Here is a 19524-nt window from a genome sequence, read left to right as displayed (position 1 = left end):
TTTTTTCTCCCTATAGAAAACATTTGAACCAGCACAACTGCATGATAGCTGCATCCATCCATTCAACCTATATACATAGCTTTAGAGAGGAAAATTGTCTGTCTCACTGACTCTCCTATCATTAAAGGCTGAGCTCAGCTGTCCAAAGGCCTGATGCGTTCTCTGATTTGCATTCAAAATTTCCTCTTTCCCACCATCTACTAAGTGTCCATACCTAGCCTGAAGAGTGTTCATTGTACAGCAAAATCCTCTTCAGTGGGTGGTGAATGACTAAGAACACAAAAGAAGATCTGAAGCTAATCTTACATAGATTCTTTGTTACTTCTAAGTACAGGAGTAGGAAACTTTTAAAAAGGTCGTTGAAAGTCATATTTTAAAATTTAGAATCACTGTCTTTTCTCACGGAAAGTATGTCTGATTCCACAAAAGGCACTGTGGTGGTCACCTGCACCTCCGTTCCCCTTTTAGTTACTGTGATATGATCCAATATTCATATTCTTTGCAAGCTTATTCTAGCATTCAGCATATGCTTTACTTTTGCCCAGGAGGAGGCATCAGCTCTGAGACTATTCAGACTTTATGGCATTTGGCACATGGAGGAAGAGCTCATGCTTAATCTCTGAGAGAAAAAAAGGTGGCTTCACAACTGTTTTTTTAAAGCTGCATTTCTGTGTAGCTGTTAAGTTGTATAGAAAGAGTCAGACAAGTGTGAACGTGGCCAGTGTGCTCAGAAGCATTTTTGGATATACATGAGAAGAAACCAGGAAACCCCTTCCATATCCTGAAGGGATAAGCAGAAAAATCTGGGAGTTAGTTACTTTGTTTGTTTCTGTGTTTTTTTTTCATAGTTTTAAAATTAACTGCTAATGACTTAACAACTCAGTACAACTCCAGTTGTATTTTACCCTTTAACTTTGCTGAACTAGACTTTATGACTTCTGTGTTCCAGTCTGGGAAATCTGAATGGCATTAAGGCAGATACTTCCCTTTTTGCTGGAATTTCCTTGATGGTTTAGAGCACTGCAGGGAGCTTCAACCTTCTGCTGCACATTTTTTTTTTAATTTGCAGCTTGTTGACAGTTACGAGAAATCAAAAGGAGATCTCATTTGGGTTCCTTAAATGAAAATAAAAATTTTTCTCCACAATTTGCAGAGTCTTAAATGAAAACAGTGGTAAAAAGCACTAGTTCAGTCAAAATGTTTTCTTTAGGATTTGAGCAGTGAGGATTATATGTATTTTTTTACACTAATATTATAGAAAGATGTGATACATGAAAAGTGTCTTTGAAAAGAAGACCATTTTTTAAATTTTAAAAGAAGTGCTTTATGAGATGTAGAAAAAGGAGTCCTGTTTGATAATGTGGGAACTGCTTTACTATTTTGCTGCCATTGATTCTTGCTTTTAAACTGGGTGGAGGAAGAGAGCTTTAGCAGTGTATATTCACTCAGCAGTTTTATGCTTTCTAAGCCTTTACCTTTCAACATCAGCAAGGCATTTCTTCCCATTCCTTTAATCTGCTTGTTCCCTTGGGACACCATAGAGAGATAAAACAACTGTGAAACCTTACATTTAATTAGGAAAGAACACTTCTAACCATTATTGATGGCTGGAGCAGTTTACTTACCATCTAGCAATTCAAATGTTAAACAGTACTTTGCTCAGACAAATGGCAATCTTTAACCGAGATTTTCATATATATATATATATTTATTGCTCGATAACATTGTGTTGTATAGAAGTTGGTAGGTTTCGCGGGGGGGGGTGGGGGTGGGAAATAAGTGCAGACTTCCACACTGTTGGTATGTGTAAAAATCAGTGGTTTATGATGAAGTAGATATCCAAAGTGATATGATGTTCTGAAATATGTAGAGCTCCCAATGACTTTGAGTGTATTCAGTATTGTGAAACTCTGAAAATGTCCCTGGAAGCGCTTTGCTGGACAGAAACATCAGTACTTTGCTAATTCAGCTAAGGGAACAAACAGAATAATGGCAATAACTGTATGATGTGGATTAAGTCTTTCTAATTAGGAAATCTGTAAGTAGCAAAATTTCTGGTTTATTTTTATTGTGGAAAATGAAGGCATTTTGAGTTTTCAGGGCATAATATACAGAAGCAAGATAAAGCTTGAATAGAAGAACTTTGTTCAAGCAGGTATTTCTATTCATTTTCCTGGGCTGCATCTCATGCATAAGGAAAACACAATTGTGAATGGCAGCCCATGTTTCTGGACAAGCTACCATTTTATAGGAGCACAGTTTTTCCGTCCTATTTTTCCTCAGTTGTGAAGTCTGTGTAGTGTCTAAAATATGAAACAAGCAACCCTGTCTAAGGACTGAATCTGATGCATCAAGAATTTTTGAGGGATTTTTTCTGTGCTTAATCTGTCCCACCTTTGCATACGCACAACAGCATTATGTACGAGAGGTACAAAAATGAGGCCCATTTTAAGTGTGCACAGGGTTCTATGTTTAAATATTTCACAAACCCATTGAGCTTTTACTGCTGCTATGTTAAGTTTTAGTTAAGAAGTGTCCTTTTAACTGTCTTTGGCTCTTTCTCTCTTTCTTCGGTTTCTCTGAAGTTAATGTGCTTTAGGTTGCAACTTTGGCCTTTTACTACTTCCACAGCATCCAGACGAAAACCAGTATCAGGATATCAGTCTGTGCCTCTACTTATTGATAATATTTGTAGATTAAAAGTGAAGGAGATAAAAGAAAATGAGACTTCCTAGCTGCTTCCTAGCTACCACTGCGGCTGGTCACAGCAGCAGCAAAGCTTATACTTCCCCTGCTCCCATCTCTTTCAACAGCACTAACAATATTACCCTCTAACAAGAAATGACTGAAAGCAACAGCTTTTCCTTGCCTGAATAAAACTACTGGTTTCACACAAGCTTTCTAAAAAGTCAGAAGTGGGAGGTGGGTGGTGTGATTCTGTGGTTAATGAACTGAACAAGGAGGGAGGGAAGTGCCATTTTTAGTGCGTAAAATTATGATGCTGCATAACAAGGGACAACTTTGTCTTCTTCAGGTGCAGAGAGAGAACCTGTAAAAGTAAAGCACAAGTAAGGCTTCTCAACTTGTTCTTAATCTTTGTGTAAGAATGGATAGAAACAGTTCTGAAGACCCAAGTGTGTCAGAACTCAATGCACAGGGCAAGCTAGTAGACATAACACTTTCGCGCATGGCCCTAAAAACTTCTTAGGTCTTCTACAGCATGTCCTTAGATTTACTTGTTTGTTTTTTTCCATGGCAGCATGCACAGCATGAGGCAACAGGGAAAAAACCTGCCCTGGTTTCAATTAATAGTCACTCACTGTGTAGAGTTGCTTTTACATGCATCTGGGTCAGGAGATGCTGTAAAAGCAGCAGATCAATAGACGGCATGTATGGTGTCAGCAGAGCTATAGCCACAATCAAAGAACCACCCCTATTACAAAACCTGAAGCTTAGACAGCTTTACAGCTAGAATGACTTGAGAGTTTTATTTTGACCAATGCTGGAAAACATATCAACATGCAGCAGGAGTCCAAAACATTGTTTGTTTGGACTTGCTTTCAAGGAGCATGACAAGGGAAAACCAAATGCATGACATGTTGATTCAGGCTAAAAAGCTCTGCCTAAGTCTTCTAAACCACAGTCCCTCCTAGTAGAATGTCATTGCTTTATTTATGTCTTGAACTCAGGAAGAGTTGGTTTCTACTGCCATCCCAGCACACCCAGTTATGCAGTTTTGCATACTATATGGCATTTTTGAAAAAGCCATTTTTTTCTGAAGGAGTTTTCATTGTAATTGATTTTGTGATTAAGTAGCTATTAAAGTAAAATACGCAGCTATTACTGTGCAAATAGAACATTTTTTTGACATGCATTCAAAAACTGTTGAGTAAATTCAGGCTATTCAGGCAGTGTCATTTGCAACAATGTGATTTTGGCGTCTTTGCAGCAATCTTGTACCCTGTCATGTTCAGCCAAGCTTCTGTTACAGCCAGCTCACACTGTGATATTTTGTGTGCACATGAATGTTTGAAAAGTAACCTGCTTACTCTGCTCTACCATACAGAGGAAATGTAGACTTGATGAGCAATGGCCAGCAGGAGGGAGGAGGCAATAGATGAGAAAGCAAGAACAGTTGTGGATCTTTTTTTTTTCTTCCCCCTGCTAGTTCTCTAGAGGGATGTGAGCTATTTTTTGAGTAAACATATAATGAAACACTGAAATCCATTTTTTTTTTAAAAAAGCATGAAGGCAACATCTGAAGGGTCAAGTGCTCATTTATAATTCTGTCTTCTGTTCTGTTCAAATGGGGCTAGATGAATCTTTGCTGTTCCTACTGAAATGCCAAGCCTTCCAGCTGAGGTGCACTGGTGAAATAAGAGAGAAACATGTACCACTAAACCCTTTCTTGTTAGCAATCCGCGCCCTGCTGGCAGGGCACCCTGCCCTTTTGCATGCATCTCTGTGTGTCTTCTTTAGAGAAATGTCATCTCTGCTTTAGCACTGGCCGGAGTGGAAACTGTGGAAATAATATTAGATGCAGAGAAAGAGAAGGCGAGGGGAGATTATATTAAGTCTACGCAATTTTGCATTATGTAGATGGGATAGTTTGAAGGAAATTTTCCATTGTAACCAATATGATGACAAAATAGATTTTAAAGGAATATAAACCTATTTACCTGCTAGCAGAATAACTCCTTGGAATAAAAAAATCCAAATATTATCTGAAGGAGGTTATCAGGCTCCTGGAAGTAGCTACACCCTGGTACCCTCACCAGGGTGAGGCATTAGCAGGCCACAGGGTGAATAAAAAGCATACGCCAGTGTGTTTGCTGTTGTGCTGATAGTGACTTCTTCACAGGTAAGCAATCCAGTGTGTTTACTTTCAGTTCAAGTTTGTTTTGTTTACATTGAGTACCATTGCGGCTAACTTCCAATGAGGTGACACAAAGCAACAGGTTACAAAAAATGCCATCAACATCCATTCTGACAGCATCCATGTCACAATACAGAATGATGTACTGGAATTATACAAAGACAAAAGAAAATATAGAGAGCTAATTATTCTGACTAGAACTGAAACTGACAGTGAAAAAGAAAAGAGCCCCCTGCCTTGACCTCAAAGCCCCTGCAGGAATCCATACCGATGCTTTGGCAGCCTCGTGGCAATAAAGTGATAACCAGCCCTTCACGTGCCAAAGCCTTATTTTTTGTAACATCGTGAATTCCTGGCTTGGAGAAATATTTGCATCTGTTAAAGCACTTTTTCATTTTCTTTCCACACCCACCCCCCCAACCTGAATCAGTTTCACATTTTTACAAAGTGTTAATACTTATTAAAAATAATAAACAAATGAGGGGTATAGGCACCATAGACTGCTCAGACAGTTAAATGCTATATAATGGAGTGTAAGATATCCCAGCTTGAAACTCATCTGCACTTCGATTGGATTAATCCAAAACAAAAACCTGATCAGTGGCATTACTGAAAAGGCTGGCAAAAAGAGCAATCCCTGTGCTTAATTAGTAGTAACACAGTCAAGAACCGAAACTGCCCCATCTCTAGTGCTGGTTGCCTGCTTCTGCTTCATGGTTTGGATTTCTGCTTGTCAGTCCATTCTGCAGGTCTCGTGCTCCCCGCCCCAGACCCCATGTACATCAGTGCTGTAGGAAACAGTCAAATCCATTTACCCAGCAATGCCTCCCCCCTCCCTCCCCTTTTCTCTTCACAATCCTCAGATTTCTTCATGTATTTTCATGCCTCGCTATTCACTAATGAGGTATTATTAGATACTAACAATGCCTGCTCTCCTATGGACATTAGCACAGACCAGTGACACATGAAGAAAGCTCTTCAGTCAACCATTAAAAAAATATTGCACTTACTTTAACCTTAAGCCCAACCTGCACAGAAATAATAATAATAATAATAAAAAAAAAAGTAACCCACAGTACCAAACAAAAACTCAACACTCTGGAGCAATCTATTTTATGCACATATTACAGTGTCTTTTCCTTCATGTTGTTTAGTTAAATTTGGTCCAGTATTTTAAAAAAATGTCCAGAAATTAAACAGTTCAAAAGACACCACAGGCTCGTTAAGGCTTTGTCTCCCCAGTGCTTCAGAAAGTTAAAAGTTTCTTTCTTTCCTTATCCATGTACTGCAGAGCAGTGGTCTCTCATGGCAGAACAACTGGCTGTTCAAATCATCAAAAGAAAAAAAATCAGAAGCAAGGGAAGATGGGTGTGCTTCATGGTCTCACCTGAAACCAACCAACACAGAACAATTTAGAAATATAAAAGGAAATAAGTACAATTCTTGGCATTCACTTTTAACAGCCATCAATAAAGTCTGGGACTGCAGCCCACCAGTACAAGCAGCTGGGCTCTAGGACTCAGCTAAGACAGTAAACTACCAGGACATTGTGGAAAGTGAGGCAAATCAGGGTTCATTTTACAGGTAAGGGAGTGATGTACACAGAGACTAATAACTGTGCATGTGGAACACCACAGACATACAGCGGAGATGGCTGGTGTTGGTGTCCCAGCCCAGGTCTCCACTAGCGTGTGCTGAAAGCCTGTAGCTTCCTGCTTCACCCAAAATCAAGTATTAAGATTATGTCTGGCTTATTACTGCCACCTAATGAACCAAAGCTCATCAGCTTAAACAACAGTGACGAATGCCCTCACAGCTAGTCCCCGTGGCTTATAGAAATGTATTTGCTTCTGTGCTTTTCATGGGCAGAAGTCAGGTAAGAGCCACATGTTTTACTCTGCTGCTGGGGACTGGGCCAGGCTGGTTACATGCAACAGGTCAGGCACTGGGGCTCAGTGGAAACGTAAGACAGTAGCTTTGCTTATGCTAACAGTAGTACCAGTTTGAGATGCCCACCCCACCCCGTTCCCTGGTTCTAGTCTTATGAAAAAAATTCCGCAGCATCCAAGCAGTTAGGATGCAAGGCTGGAGGTACAGTGCAGGGCCATGCTTGCCTGACTTACCACCTGTGACTCTGAACTAGGACTTGCTGACATTCTCATATATGACATCGCTGATGCAGAATTGCTGCTTCTTCTTCTGCCACATTAGTTGCACACACTGGTGAATAAAAATGTATTGTTCCTGAAAGAAAAGACCAAATGAGTGAGCATTTTTTGCAGCTCAGAAAGCATGACAGAAAAGAAACAGTGAAACGGTACGATAGTTCACAGTTACAATCTGCACAGCTGCTATGCCTCTTCCTGCCTCAGCCCCTTGTGATGTACAGTGAGGTGTCTCCTCCCAAAATAATACCCCACAATTGTTACAGAAAGCAGATGGGGAAGCATGAAATCCACCTGAGCTGCCCTGGCATCATAATTGCTTATTACTAACCTGAATGATGATGGAAGAAGAGAAGAGGAAGAGAAGAGGAAGAGAAGAGGAAGAGAAGAGGAAGAGAAGAGGAAGAGAAGAGGAAGAGAAGAGGAAGAGAAGAGGAAGAGAAGAGGAAGAGAAGAGGAAGAGAAGAGGAAGAGAAGAGGAAGAGTTAAGTTGGATCTAACCTGAAATGGGTCTACTTTATATTGCCTGAAAATGAACTAATTCACGGAAAAGTATCTGAATGCTTTATGTGCAACATAATTGCATCCATGCCACACATGCACCTGAATTATTTTGATGAACTTCGTATTTCTTAGTACTTGACTTAACCAATAAAAACCTGAAACTGGATTTTGTTCACAGAGCAGTTAATTATTTGGGGAGTTATCAACTTCTGTGCAAATGACACTGTAAGCAAGGCAGGTCAATCATATGGACCATTTTATCTGTGGACAGGGTTTTGTGCAACAAGATCTTGGTTATCTTTGGTTTTGGTTACAGATTGGCTTTTCTTAGCATTATCATCATACAGATTATAATTTGGAATAACCTTAATTGATATGATTTAGATTGTAAAGAGAGAGAAGGCAAACCCTGATGAATCTTATGCTTTATGTGCACTAGGCACAGTGAGCAACTGGATCTCAAGCTAAAACACCATGGCCAGAACCTGAGTATGGATTTCAGCTCCTGTTCCAACTGGTCTGCTGATGTTAGGAGACATCAATCTGAATTTGAAACTTGTTTCAGACCACCGAAACACTTGGATTTCCTAACACCCTCTAATTTGAAGTGATTGGTTTCAATTCACAGTATTCTCCAATCTAACATCCTTTTGGGCTTGTGAATGTTTTTATAAACTGCCCAGAGAGACACTGCCAAGTTTCCAGTGTACAAGGCAACACAAACCCAGGTGAGCTGTGCGTGGCTGCCACTTAGTGACCTCTGCGACAAATTTGGTCACTGCCTGGAGCAACAAGAGCTCAGCAACTGCCAAAGCCCAGCCTGTAACATCAGCCCTAGGCAGGCAATGAGTTGATACACTAAAATATATAAATAAAGAAAAAACACATTACCTCAGAGGGGTAAGATACTTGCAGCTGAAATAAACCATTGGGATTTGTTTCTCTGGTGTTTACTTAAGGACCAGCCTTTGGATCAATATGGTGAGTTGCAATGAAAAGTGGTAGTTTGATAGGAATGATCCAGCGTGGTCTGAGAATAGTTAAATTTTTTAATTTCTAGATGCTAGTTGTTTCACTGCAGGTTTTCCTCAGCCTCTCCACTCCCTGCTAAGTCTCCTTGGCTTTGCTGTGGGCTCAGCAATCCCTGGCAACAAACTATCTGCCAGATTTAGCCTGCAAACAATGATGGTTCCAACTCTATGGAGGTTGCTAGCTTAGACTATGTCTAGGCAGTGAGGAGTACAAACAGGCAAGAAATATCTGTCACTAGTAAAGGACTAGGGAAGGTTTCAGGTGCAGAAAAGCTTCTGCTTTGGAGAACAGTTTGAGATTTATTTCTTTTCCTTTATACATTCTGACAATATGATTCTTCTCCTGACAATTGCCTTTAAAACAGTAAAAGAAATACCCAGTAGATATTTGGGCAAGGAGAGGATAAGGAGGGTGTCTGATTGATAGACTCACAATCCTTTTGTCTGTTTCACTTGTTATTTGTATTACCATTGCGTAACTGAGTTCCTACGCTTAGCCAGATGATACACTCTTGAACAAGCGTGACTGGCTGTCCTATACTGATATCATTTCATGAGCCATTAATCCCCACATCCTTTTCAAAATGGTTTGAAAATTTCATATGTTAACCTCTTCTAATGCATTTTTTTGCATATTAATTTCACAGAAGGTGAGAATAGCTCATACTCTCTGGGAGATACCAGTGAGATTGTAGATATATTATCAGACCCACCTATGCAGCAGATTAATAATGTGACAATATTACAATGAAGACGAAAACTTAATTGTATCTATTCATAGCTATTTTGTCAAGTGTTCAGGGGGAACAACAGTCATTGGATATGAACACGCTACAGAGAAATATGAGATAGACCTCATGATACATTCACAATGTCGAAGTGAACTGATCTTACCTCTGTCTGCACCATGGACATTCTGTAGGACCGCATATCAGACACCAGGCCCAATATATCTACGAACTCATGATCACGGATGTGCTGTAAGAGCCGATCCAGAGCTATGAAGGTTCCTGTTCGTCCTACTCCAGCACTGCAACAGACACAGACATAGATCTCATGTCAGGCTTTTCTGATGGGGATATGTAAGAAATTTAGTGGTACTGCAAAAAGCAAGCATCCTGCAGCTGTGATAATCAGATGTAGCTAAGCTGAGGTCAGGCAGGCTGGTTAATCTGTAGGATTTAATACAGTGCAACCCTCCATACATCATTTAGGCAGAATGTACGGAGTGTGTGGCTCTCTTATTATTCCACTTTCTTATACTCCTCTTCATGCACTCATAAGCAAAATGTGCACACGCACCATCAGCCACCCTTCACTGTCTGCTCTTTCCACTTTCACTGCTTCCCTCAAAGATTTCATGAGACATTCCTGATCACAGGAGCTGCAGCCATAACTGCAGAGACCTGCTCAGCAGTGACTGCTGCACAGAGGCAGCTGCGGTTGAACCTGCATGATTCATTTCCACAGTTCTCCACACTGCAAAGCTCTTGGCTTTGCAAAGGTACTGAATTACTGTAGTTCTTCCTCAAAGGACAAACTGCCCAGAAGAGTCCCCAGGACTTCTGCTGGAATCGTGAGACAGAAATAGTCAGCAACCACTCACTGCCTGCCCCCCACCCCCTGCCAAAGGGAAGCTTAGTGACTAGAAATAACACATGCTTTTTTTGGTTTATAGATTCTAATGTGTATATGATTCTTTGCATTGTGATTTCACATGTAATGGTTATGTCTAATTTCATTAAGGGTGTGGCTTTAGAGGTTTTATAGAATTTCATACAGACTCCAAATACCATACCTACTACTAAGAATAGAAGAATGTGTCTTAGAAAAAGTTCCTTCTGCTCTCTTGTGGAATTTTTCAGAAAAGCCTTGGAAGTATTTGCAATATAGTGGAACAGTTCATCTCAACATACTTCAATATAACTGTCAAGAAACATGTTCTTTTGCATTTAACAAAAATATCAATATCTTTTATGAGATTAACATAACAGAACTATTGATCTACTTAGTTTTCAATTATTGAATCTGTTAAATAAGAAGTGAAAAAGTTGTAAAGATGACAGTTCTATGCATTCTTCAACATTTGAGAGCAATTGCCGTAGGAGTTGATCTATATAGTCTTACTCCACTATGTCTACTAATTTCATAGCATTGCTGGTTTTAAACTATGTGGTCTAGGATGTACAGTATATTCTAAAAACACTGTCTGAGAATATCTCTCTCTCTGGTGCTAGAAGCATCCTAATTAAAAACAAAACACTACAGTTGTTACTAAGCTTTTTGATGCTTGCTTCCATTCCTCCCCAGAACAATGAAATGGTGCATAAGGGGGTTGATTTCACAATACTACATATAAATCTCTTCCCTGGCTTACTACCACCAGGAAAGACAGTGACACAGGGTGCTGATGCATCATGCAGCAACATCACTGCTGCATCTGGGGTGAGTTCTCCCTGGGAGAGTTGCATCTAGAGGAAGAAATCTGGTATGATATCACTACTAACACAGCAGCTGACTCCAGAGAGGCAAAGTGAGCGTCTTAATAAATGGCCAGATTATGCACAAGAGGTAAATCTAACAGTATATAAAAAAACTTCCTCTAACCTCCCCCCCAAAACTGCATTGAACTGTTGTCATGGGATAATGGTATTACTGCTAGCAAAGGATAGGACTCTTTTATGACACTTACTCAACATACTGAGTGAACTCAGTACTGAAGGTGAATGACTGGAGGAGGAGGATCTGCACAGAGATAGTCTTCTGCAGGAGAGCAGCACGCTGTAGCAGGCTGCTGGATGGACTCTGCCATTCGTATGATGAAGATGTTGTAATGACAGAGCACAGGCAGGCTCTGAGCTGGTGTAAATCAGGATTGCCTGCTGCACCTCCTGAAGCTATTTGTTTATAACAGCCAAAGAGCTGACTAGACTCTAGAAAGAAATACCTTCGTGGCTGTGGCTGCAGGTTGAAACACCAGCCCCACTGTAGTCAAAGTGACGGACTAATCATAGAATCACAGAATCATAGCATCCAGTATCATGGAATAATAAAATGGTTTGAGTTGGAAGGGATCTTAAAGATCATCTAGTTCCAACCTCCCTGCCATGGTTAGGGACACCTTCCACTAACTAGGTAAGGTTGCTCAAAGTCTCATCCAACCTGGCTTTGAAGGCCTCCAGGCATGAGGCACCCACAACTTATCTGGGCAACCTATTCCAGTGCTTCGCCACCCTCGCAATAAAATACTTCTGCCTAATATCTAATCCTTTACCCTTAACACCAAAGGGAACAATCTCCAGCAAATAAGTGAGCAGAACTCCAAAATCTCTTCTTCCAACAGTTTCCAAACCTATTTAACAAGTTACAGCCTTTAGTTGCCCATTTCCTTGAAACATTTACCTGCAGTGTATGATCATGGGGCCTTTACTCTTTGCTGATTTCTGTCTGACCATCTGTACAAACTGGAGGATGCTTTCAGCAGCATTGGTTGTGGGGACACCATGATCTGGCCAGGCAGTGTAGTTAAAATGCATCACATCTTGCACCTCATCAGCCTAATGGGAGAAGCAGAACATCAGTGTGTCCACAGGAGTTTTAACAGTACAGTCACGTTCAGTTGGACTAAAGGGGTTTTGTCATCTTGTGGCTTTTTTTTTTTCTCCAAATATAGACTAAGACAGTAAATTCATCAAAAAAGTAGCAAAGAATTTACATGCTATTTGATTAAAAAGTGAAGGGGGTATCAGGCCATCATTATCAAAAGGGCATGAACTCTTGTTTCTTAGTTTAGGATTTGTTTTTTGTGGTTTATTTCCTTGCGGTGGTTTGATTCTACTTTGCTTTTAAATCAAGAACTTGCTGTTAGCAAACAATCCAAGACTGGACTCTTGAGATCTTTTTCCTTTCAAGTTGCAAAGAAAAAAAAATACCAAAAAGGAAGAAAAAAAAATCATTACAGGGCAAAGAAAATATGTAGAAAAACACTGATTATTATAAAAACACGATTATAATGCTAAAGATTCCAATGGCTTTAGATGAAATGAGATCCTTTATGTATCTTGTCTTTGATACTTAAAGGAATTCAAAACATGGGAAAGAGTGGGAGCTGCCATCATGAAAACCCATTGCAAGCAATGCCTTTGCTTTTGCCATTCTGGGTGAGGCTAAATACCACTGCTGCAATAACTTCTCTCCAGTCACAAACAGCAGATCCTTAAGCAAAGGATATTAAAAAATAAGATCAATGCAAAAGACCCTGAAGTAGCTGTCCTGGGTTTGGTAAAGGACAGTTTACCTGAACTGCAAACTGCAGGTTCATCATTATTTTCAATAGCCTCCAACAGCCCAATACATTGTGTTTGAAGTATTTGCACTCCTACTCTGCACCCAGCGTGCATATTGTAACACAAAGAGGATGGCTGAGCAGGACTGAGGTCCGGGGCTAATGTTGATGTGCCAGCACACAACCTTTTTGACATCAGCTCTGTAACCCTAACCTTTCCTTCACAGGTAGGTACAAGAAACAAAGCTGGAAAGAAATGCTTGAAAATATGAACAGCTTTGATTTGGAAATCACATGCTTTCACATGTGTTTTAGCACTTTATAGGAATATCTTAATATTGCATAATTGCCATTTTGAAAAATATTTTCAATTTTTACATTGGTATTTTCAAGTTTGGAATAGCTTATGGGAAGAAGATATGCCTGAGATAAAGAAAAGATGTTTACACATTTGCTGTCGCTGATTATTGGCACCACAGAAATGTCCAGAACTCTGGTACTAGTTTTGTTTCAGTCTTGTGCCTTGCTGGGTAATTCACAGAGACAATGATTTTAGGGGAAAGTCTTGTGATTTAGCCGTTTGCCTACGTGGAGTGAGGGTAAAGCCATCAATCTCTCTCTTAGGCATTTTCAACTGAATGCCAGAAATGGACAAAAGTTAAAGAAAAGGCTGAACTGAAATTACTCCCAGGGCAATGCAAAATGCTTTACTTACATAGCTAATTCGAAAATTCCTATAAACCCAGTCTGTGTGCTCCTCCTCAGACAGCATCTCCACTGTGATGTCCCCATATGCAACAGGATCTTCTGTAAAAGGCCAGTAATGATCACATTTCACCTGGAAGGGAAATAAATACATATATGTTGTATTGATATTAATATATACATACATAAAAAAGAACAATTGAAAGTATCCTGGACCTCAGTTTTAGAAATAACTACAGAACTATTTACTTGATGCTACAATAAAAGGTAATATAGCCTTCAATGATTTTCAGCCTGATCGTTCTTACTTGTGTAATTCTGGACATAAGCTACACACTTGTTTTCTGAAGGGTAGCATTATTATAGTGAAGAACGCAATTAGTGTCTTTGTAGATTGTTACTTTTCCTAATGCAATAAGTCTAAAAGGAACAAAACATGAGGACAAGAATATATAAATATAAATTGTATTCCAAATATTTCTATAATACTGTCAAGGAAAATGTGAAGTGTAATACTTGCATTTTATTATTATTTATACTTCAAAGCATGGAATCACAGTATGGTTTAAGTTGGAAGTAATGTCTGGAGGTCATCTTGTCCAGCCTCCCTACTTGAGCCACCTACAGCAGTCTGCTCAGGACCATGTCCAGACAGACAACTTTTGAATATCTCCAAGAACAGAGATTCCACAACCTCTGGGCAACTTGTGCCAGTGCTCAGTCATCCTCCGAGTAAAAAAAGTGTTTCCTGATGTTCAGACGAACTTAATGTGTTTCAATTTGCGCCCACTGCCTCTTATACTGCAACTAGGGCGGTCCCTAGTACGGTCACCCACTAAGGGGTCCCTTCCCTCCATTCTGCTCCCCATCAGGTATTTATACACAGTGACAAGATCCCCCTTAGCATTCTTTTTTTCCAGGCTGAAGTGCCCCAGCTCCCTTAGCCTCTCCTCATGTGAAAGATTCTCCAGCCCCTTAACCATCCTGAAACGTCTGCCGTAAGAGAATGAAGTGCCATTACAGTTCTGGTTATGATGCTGCCTCGTGATCAGAAAACAATGCAAAGAATTCACCTACCAGAAAATAAAGTATTTCAGAGTAATTTCTTTTATACTTGTGCAAGATTTTGTTACATACCCTTCTTTTCTCATTACATTGAGTGAGCATAACAATAATTTGAGATTTTTGCTGGAGAACCATCTTCCAAAAATCATTCCTAGTTTCTGGCAGTGGTCCTTGAGTTGCAATGTATTCCTGCAGTGAATTATAACCCTAAGAAAGAAAGAGACAGGTGATGTTTACCAACACGATTGATGCTTCAGAACACATTTTTCTCTGGCATACATATTTTTTAGCTTGCTGAAGTTAATTTTGTACTTTTAAAAGTGATTTCTCATATAAAGAAACTACTCCATTACTTTTTTGTATTTATTTTGAGATTACAACTTTCCCCAGTTTTTGATGCTCCCAAAGTATAAGCAACATAGAAGGAAAGACAGAAAATGAATAATCTGGTACTATACAAATCCTTTGCCCTGAGAGAAAGGAAAAGCAACGTTGAAAAAAAAAAAAAAAAGACAAGTAATGAGAATCCTAAATCAAAGTTCCAGCTTCTTACAGACTTCATAATCTAAGAGTTTGTCCATTTATATACACAAAACCAATTATAGATGCTTAGCTTGCCCATCCCCAACAGTGCCTGTGGTGATTCTCAGTCACTGATATAAACAGAAGGCAACAATAAGCAGGATTACATGCACGTGCTTATGTCATATGGACTTAAATGAGTAAAATATTAATTAGAACCCTACTTAAAATAAAAGAGAACATGCTGAGTCAACATATTTAACAGATTATCATTGCTATGCTTTATTGAAGCTCAGATGCTTTATATCCACATAGTCCTTCTCCTATCTCTATTAACATGATTTTAGTTGGAAAGACTACTTCACCTCTCCAAAAACAAAAGACTATTATAAAGACTATAATATAAAACCCACTGAATGGCCATTGTGGCAACTGCTATAGACCTGTTTGCTGAGTCTGCATCACCAAAACCACATTTGGGAAGCTATTTAATGTTCCTAATAAGAGCAAAAGATATATCCCAACACACAGCATGACCTCAGATAAACTGGGCAACTGCTGTGCCACCGCAGTGTGTGGATTGTAAACATATTTGTGTTTTGGGAGCACTTTCTGTAAATTACTTCCATCAGACATCTCTAGAAGTCAGCATAATCTGTTTTTTCGCACCACACAGAATTTGCTGTTTGTTTGCCTGCATGGGCTATGTCTGACCCACGTGTCAGCTCTCTGTTACTACAGAGACAAAGATCACCACTTGTATCTGTGTTCGGAGGCAGGTACTCATCACAGAAGCAATCATCAGGAAAAATCAAGCATTACGATGACACATCTGTTCCTGTTTCTACAGTCAGCATTACGATATAAGTAGAACTAAAGAGAAGTAAACTATAAAAAGCAGAACTAAGCCATCTGAAAAGGACTGCTGCGCAAAATCCTATTATCTATACTCCCACATCGCATACATTTCCTGATTTGTGCACGATATTTTTGAACACTAGAACATTGGAACATTTTTCTTTCTTGATTTGCTGCAAACTGAGGCACTTGCAGCTTGAGTGTTTAGGTTCATGCTCTTGACATATAGGAACTAAGCACAGGCAACACGCTCGGCATGATATGCATGGGCAATGCCACAGTGACAAAGAAGTGGTTTTGCTGACACATCTGAGGGCTCCTCCCTTTTCCAAAATTCTGACTCAGCTCTTCAGCGCTGTAAGGGCCAGCCCTATCTTCTGTTCCCACAAGGGTGCAAAAACGCTCAACTGTCTATGGTCTATAAATGAAAATTCTGGTGTAGTGTTCTTCCTCCTCTCCACACAGAGCAACCCAGTGGATGTAACAAAGCTTACGCTAAGCCACAGCAAGGAGGGGAATAACAGAAGGGGAAACCTTTTTGGCAGTGGCAAGCATAAGCCTAAGTGACTGCACAGGCTCAGGTGACAGTGGAAAGAGCTGATGAGGTTTTAGTCCATCCCCAGTGTCAAACTTTGACTACAGCTATGTGTATGCTTTAATTATCCTAAAACTCTGGGTGCTGCTCCCTGGTAAATGGTTGCTGTATGCCAGGCAGAGGGAGGAAAGCTGGGAGCACCACAGACAAGGCAGAAAGCAGAAGTTGTCTCCACAAACCATCAGGGCTGTGTGAATTTTGTCCATTGTGGAGTGTCTAGCTCTATCTTATTCCTACGTGCTGTAGAAACCTGGAATAGTCTCTCATTTCAAAGATTGTTTTTATCTAGCTGTCTTGAAAAGCCACTGGAGCATTTAACTATTCCTCCCCTTTTCTCTACCAGTTCAATCTAGGTTTCACAAAGATTCACAGCTCACAGTACTGCTGTGGTTAAAATTTGCCAAAAATCTTTCCCAGTGTTCCCTGTAAGCAAAATATTGGAAGCCAAGGAAGATGCTGAGAACCTGACTGAACTTCCAGAAGATATTGTGCTTTTTGCAGGTTACATGCTCTAACTGCTGTGTAGGACACTGTTCTTTACACTGACCGAGTTTCTGTACTCACAGGAATGTAGTTGGCATTAATGTAGTCAGATCCCTCTTCCTCATTCATTGAAACTAACCGAACACGACTAAAATCATCTGTAGAAGGAAAATAAAATTATCTCACAAATATAGCACTCATCTCCAACTAGGCAAAATTAATATTAATCCTACAAAACTTGAAAAGTTCTATTTAAAAAGTAGAAAATGATCACATTAACTAACAGAGAGCAATGTTTCTTCTGTAAACACTATGGATGGACCATCATTACTGTTGTGCAAAATACACACCCCAACTAAAGTCACTTTGGGCTGCCTTAGGTTTCATTAAAATTGTAAGAAAAATATAAAAATATTACTCGGTAGTAGAAACAACCTTGTTTTTCTCACCTTCAAACTCCTGTCTAGATAAACATCCTCAGAAAGCTATGTCTCTTCAAAGCTAAAAAAAAGCCCATCTATTGCCTGGTTCTCTTTAAGGGCAGGCTTCAGAAGACGTTTTTTTGGTAGTCAGAGAATCTGTCTCGATTCTCCAGTTCTCTTATTAAAACTCTTCTTTCCCTCTCAAGAGACTTTAAGCAGGAGCCTGTATGTATTGTACTTACATGGCAGAATGTTTGTATAGCGATTTTTACAGCGATTCATGGGAAGATCAGCAGCAAAGTGAGGTATGTCAAGCCCAATCAGTTTCAGCTCCTGAGGTAACAGAAAGAAAAATGCCAAGGTCCAATCCACAAACACTCAAAAAATAATTCTTTGTCATTGCTTGTGGCAGGTACCAGACTGAAAATGATCATAAATCACTTTATAAACTGACAGCAGCACTACACTAAGTTTTCTGTTCTGATGCCTCTGAGTTTGGCTCAAACCAGCTAGAGACCAATGATGTGGTCTTCCCTGCTGATGCTGCCAACACAGTGCTGCCACCCAACACTGTGACTGCACTGCTCCTCTCCACCTGTGCTTGATTAGCCAAAATACTGTCAAACCAGGGGGTTGATGTTATTCTGCGGAGGCCATAGACCCCACTTAAATGGCCTTCTCCAAGCCCTCAAGTGGCTCTTGATCTTGATACTGGGGAACGCTTGGAAGATCACCTCCAGTAGCAGGTAAGGGACAACTCTCTGTAGCAGCCAGCTTTCCACAGGACAACTCTACACGGCTGACTCTCCAAGGGGACAACTTTGTGCAGGGAGTTCTGAGCACCTGGCAGCAAGTGGTCTAGCAGATGATGCTGGTCCTCCCTGCCCTGACAAATAGTGAACTCTGCAAAGCCCTTGGACATCAGCAAGGGCTGGACTGCTCACCACCAGGTGCTCAGGGGTCCCCAAGTAGAGTTATCCCCACAGAGTGTCAGCAACGTACAGGTGTCCACACACAGATGGATGCAGAGAGTTGTTCTAGACCCTTCTGTAGCTACACCCAAAATACATGATGCATCAGAGGAGTTTTCCCTGGAAGTAAAGGAACATGCCAGCCACCCAGAATGGTGGAAATGTCTTCTCACAGTCCTCCCCACCTCCCTTCCATGTTTACTTCTTTGGGATCTAGCTCTAGGATGGGAGCCTTTTGGTTTTATTCTACTAAACTTAAATTCTGGGTAATTAAGATAATATACCTGAACTAATCCTAGAGAGATCTCCTTGCTCCTAAACATATTTCTGATGCTACCTTCTCATTCAAGCGCTGTCTCTCAAATTAAAGGCATTAAACAATAAAGACATTAAAATCCTGAATCCAATTCAGGTTGCAAGCATATTCTAAGCTTAAAGGAAGTGTGTCAGTCTGAAAATTATCTTGAATTGAATGTGCTGAGCCACTCAAATCAACTTACTCAATGCAGTCTTTAATGACACTAAGGTCTGCAGAATTTTTAAATTCTGCAGAACCTGAAGCTGACCCACCTAGCAACAGTGCACATTAAACAACATAGAGTATAGGAACATGCCATGCAAACCAAACATCTCGAAAAATCTGACCTAGGCATGGCAGCTAGGAGAGGTCAGAGTTCCCACAGCTTTACCTCAAATTGCAGAGAAAATTTATAATCTGAATCTTTGGCCATATCCTTGATGTAGCCATCAAAATCATCCAACTGGACAGGGCTTTAAAAGAAAAACACAAAGAAATTAAGGAAAAAACCCAACCTACTTTTCCCAGTGTTTTACTTAGATTTTCCCTCAGAATACTATGAAGTCATGAATATGTATTTGCAACTGTTAATGCCAGAAAGCAGCAACAAAGAGGGAAAAAAATCTTGTGGTTCAGCGTCATCAAGTGGTGGACATATTGCTGATTACCTGCACCATCCTGGTGCATGACACAAACCATGCAGAGCTTCAGCAGCTATATATTAGCCTTCATTTAGTGATACCC

At 40.1% G+C, this 19524-nt stretch overlaps 1 protein-coding gene across 7 annotated transcripts in view; it reads right to left on the bottom strand.

The window, feature by feature from the left end:
* Nucleotides 1-5302: 5302 nt before the first annotated feature.
* Nucleotides 5303-19524, bottom strand: part of PTPRO (protein tyrosine phosphatase receptor type O) — a 350703-nt gene continuing 336481 nt past the window's right edge. For 6 of the 7 annotated variants that reach the window (XM_069861801.1, XM_069861818.1, XM_069861787.1 and 3 more), the window contains 9 exons: nucleotides 19172-19253; nucleotides 17754-17844; nucleotides 17171-17247; nucleotides 14704-14838; nucleotides 13577-13699; nucleotides 11979-12133; nucleotides 9471-9606; nucleotides 7000-7120; nucleotides 5303-6263 (listed from right to left, as the gene is read on the bottom strand). In XM_069861801.1, the coding sequence (XP_069717902.1) occupies nucleotides 7016-7120; nucleotides 9471-9606; nucleotides 11979-12133; nucleotides 13577-13699; nucleotides 14704-14838; nucleotides 17171-17247; nucleotides 17754-17844; nucleotides 19172-19253 (904 nt within the window). In that variant the 3' untranslated portion in view covers nucleotides 5303-6263; nucleotides 7000-7015. The remainder of the gene's footprint in view (nucleotides 6264-6999; nucleotides 7121-9470; nucleotides 9607-11978; nucleotides 12134-13576; nucleotides 13700-14703; nucleotides 14839-17170; nucleotides 17248-17753; nucleotides 17845-19171; nucleotides 19254-19524) is intronic. The other variant, XM_069861793.1, reaches the window with a different exon arrangement.

Source organism: Phaenicophaeus curvirostris, chromosome 1 (assembly GCF_032191515.1).
Source record: "Phaenicophaeus curvirostris isolate KB17595 chromosome 1, BPBGC_Pcur_1.0, whole genome shotgun sequence".
Lineage (NCBI taxonomy): Eukaryota > Metazoa > Chordata > Aves > Cuculiformes > Cuculidae > Phaenicophaeus > Phaenicophaeus curvirostris.
The sequence above is the reverse complement of the archived record's forward strand: the minus strand, read 5'-3'. Positions and strand labels throughout refer to the sequence as shown.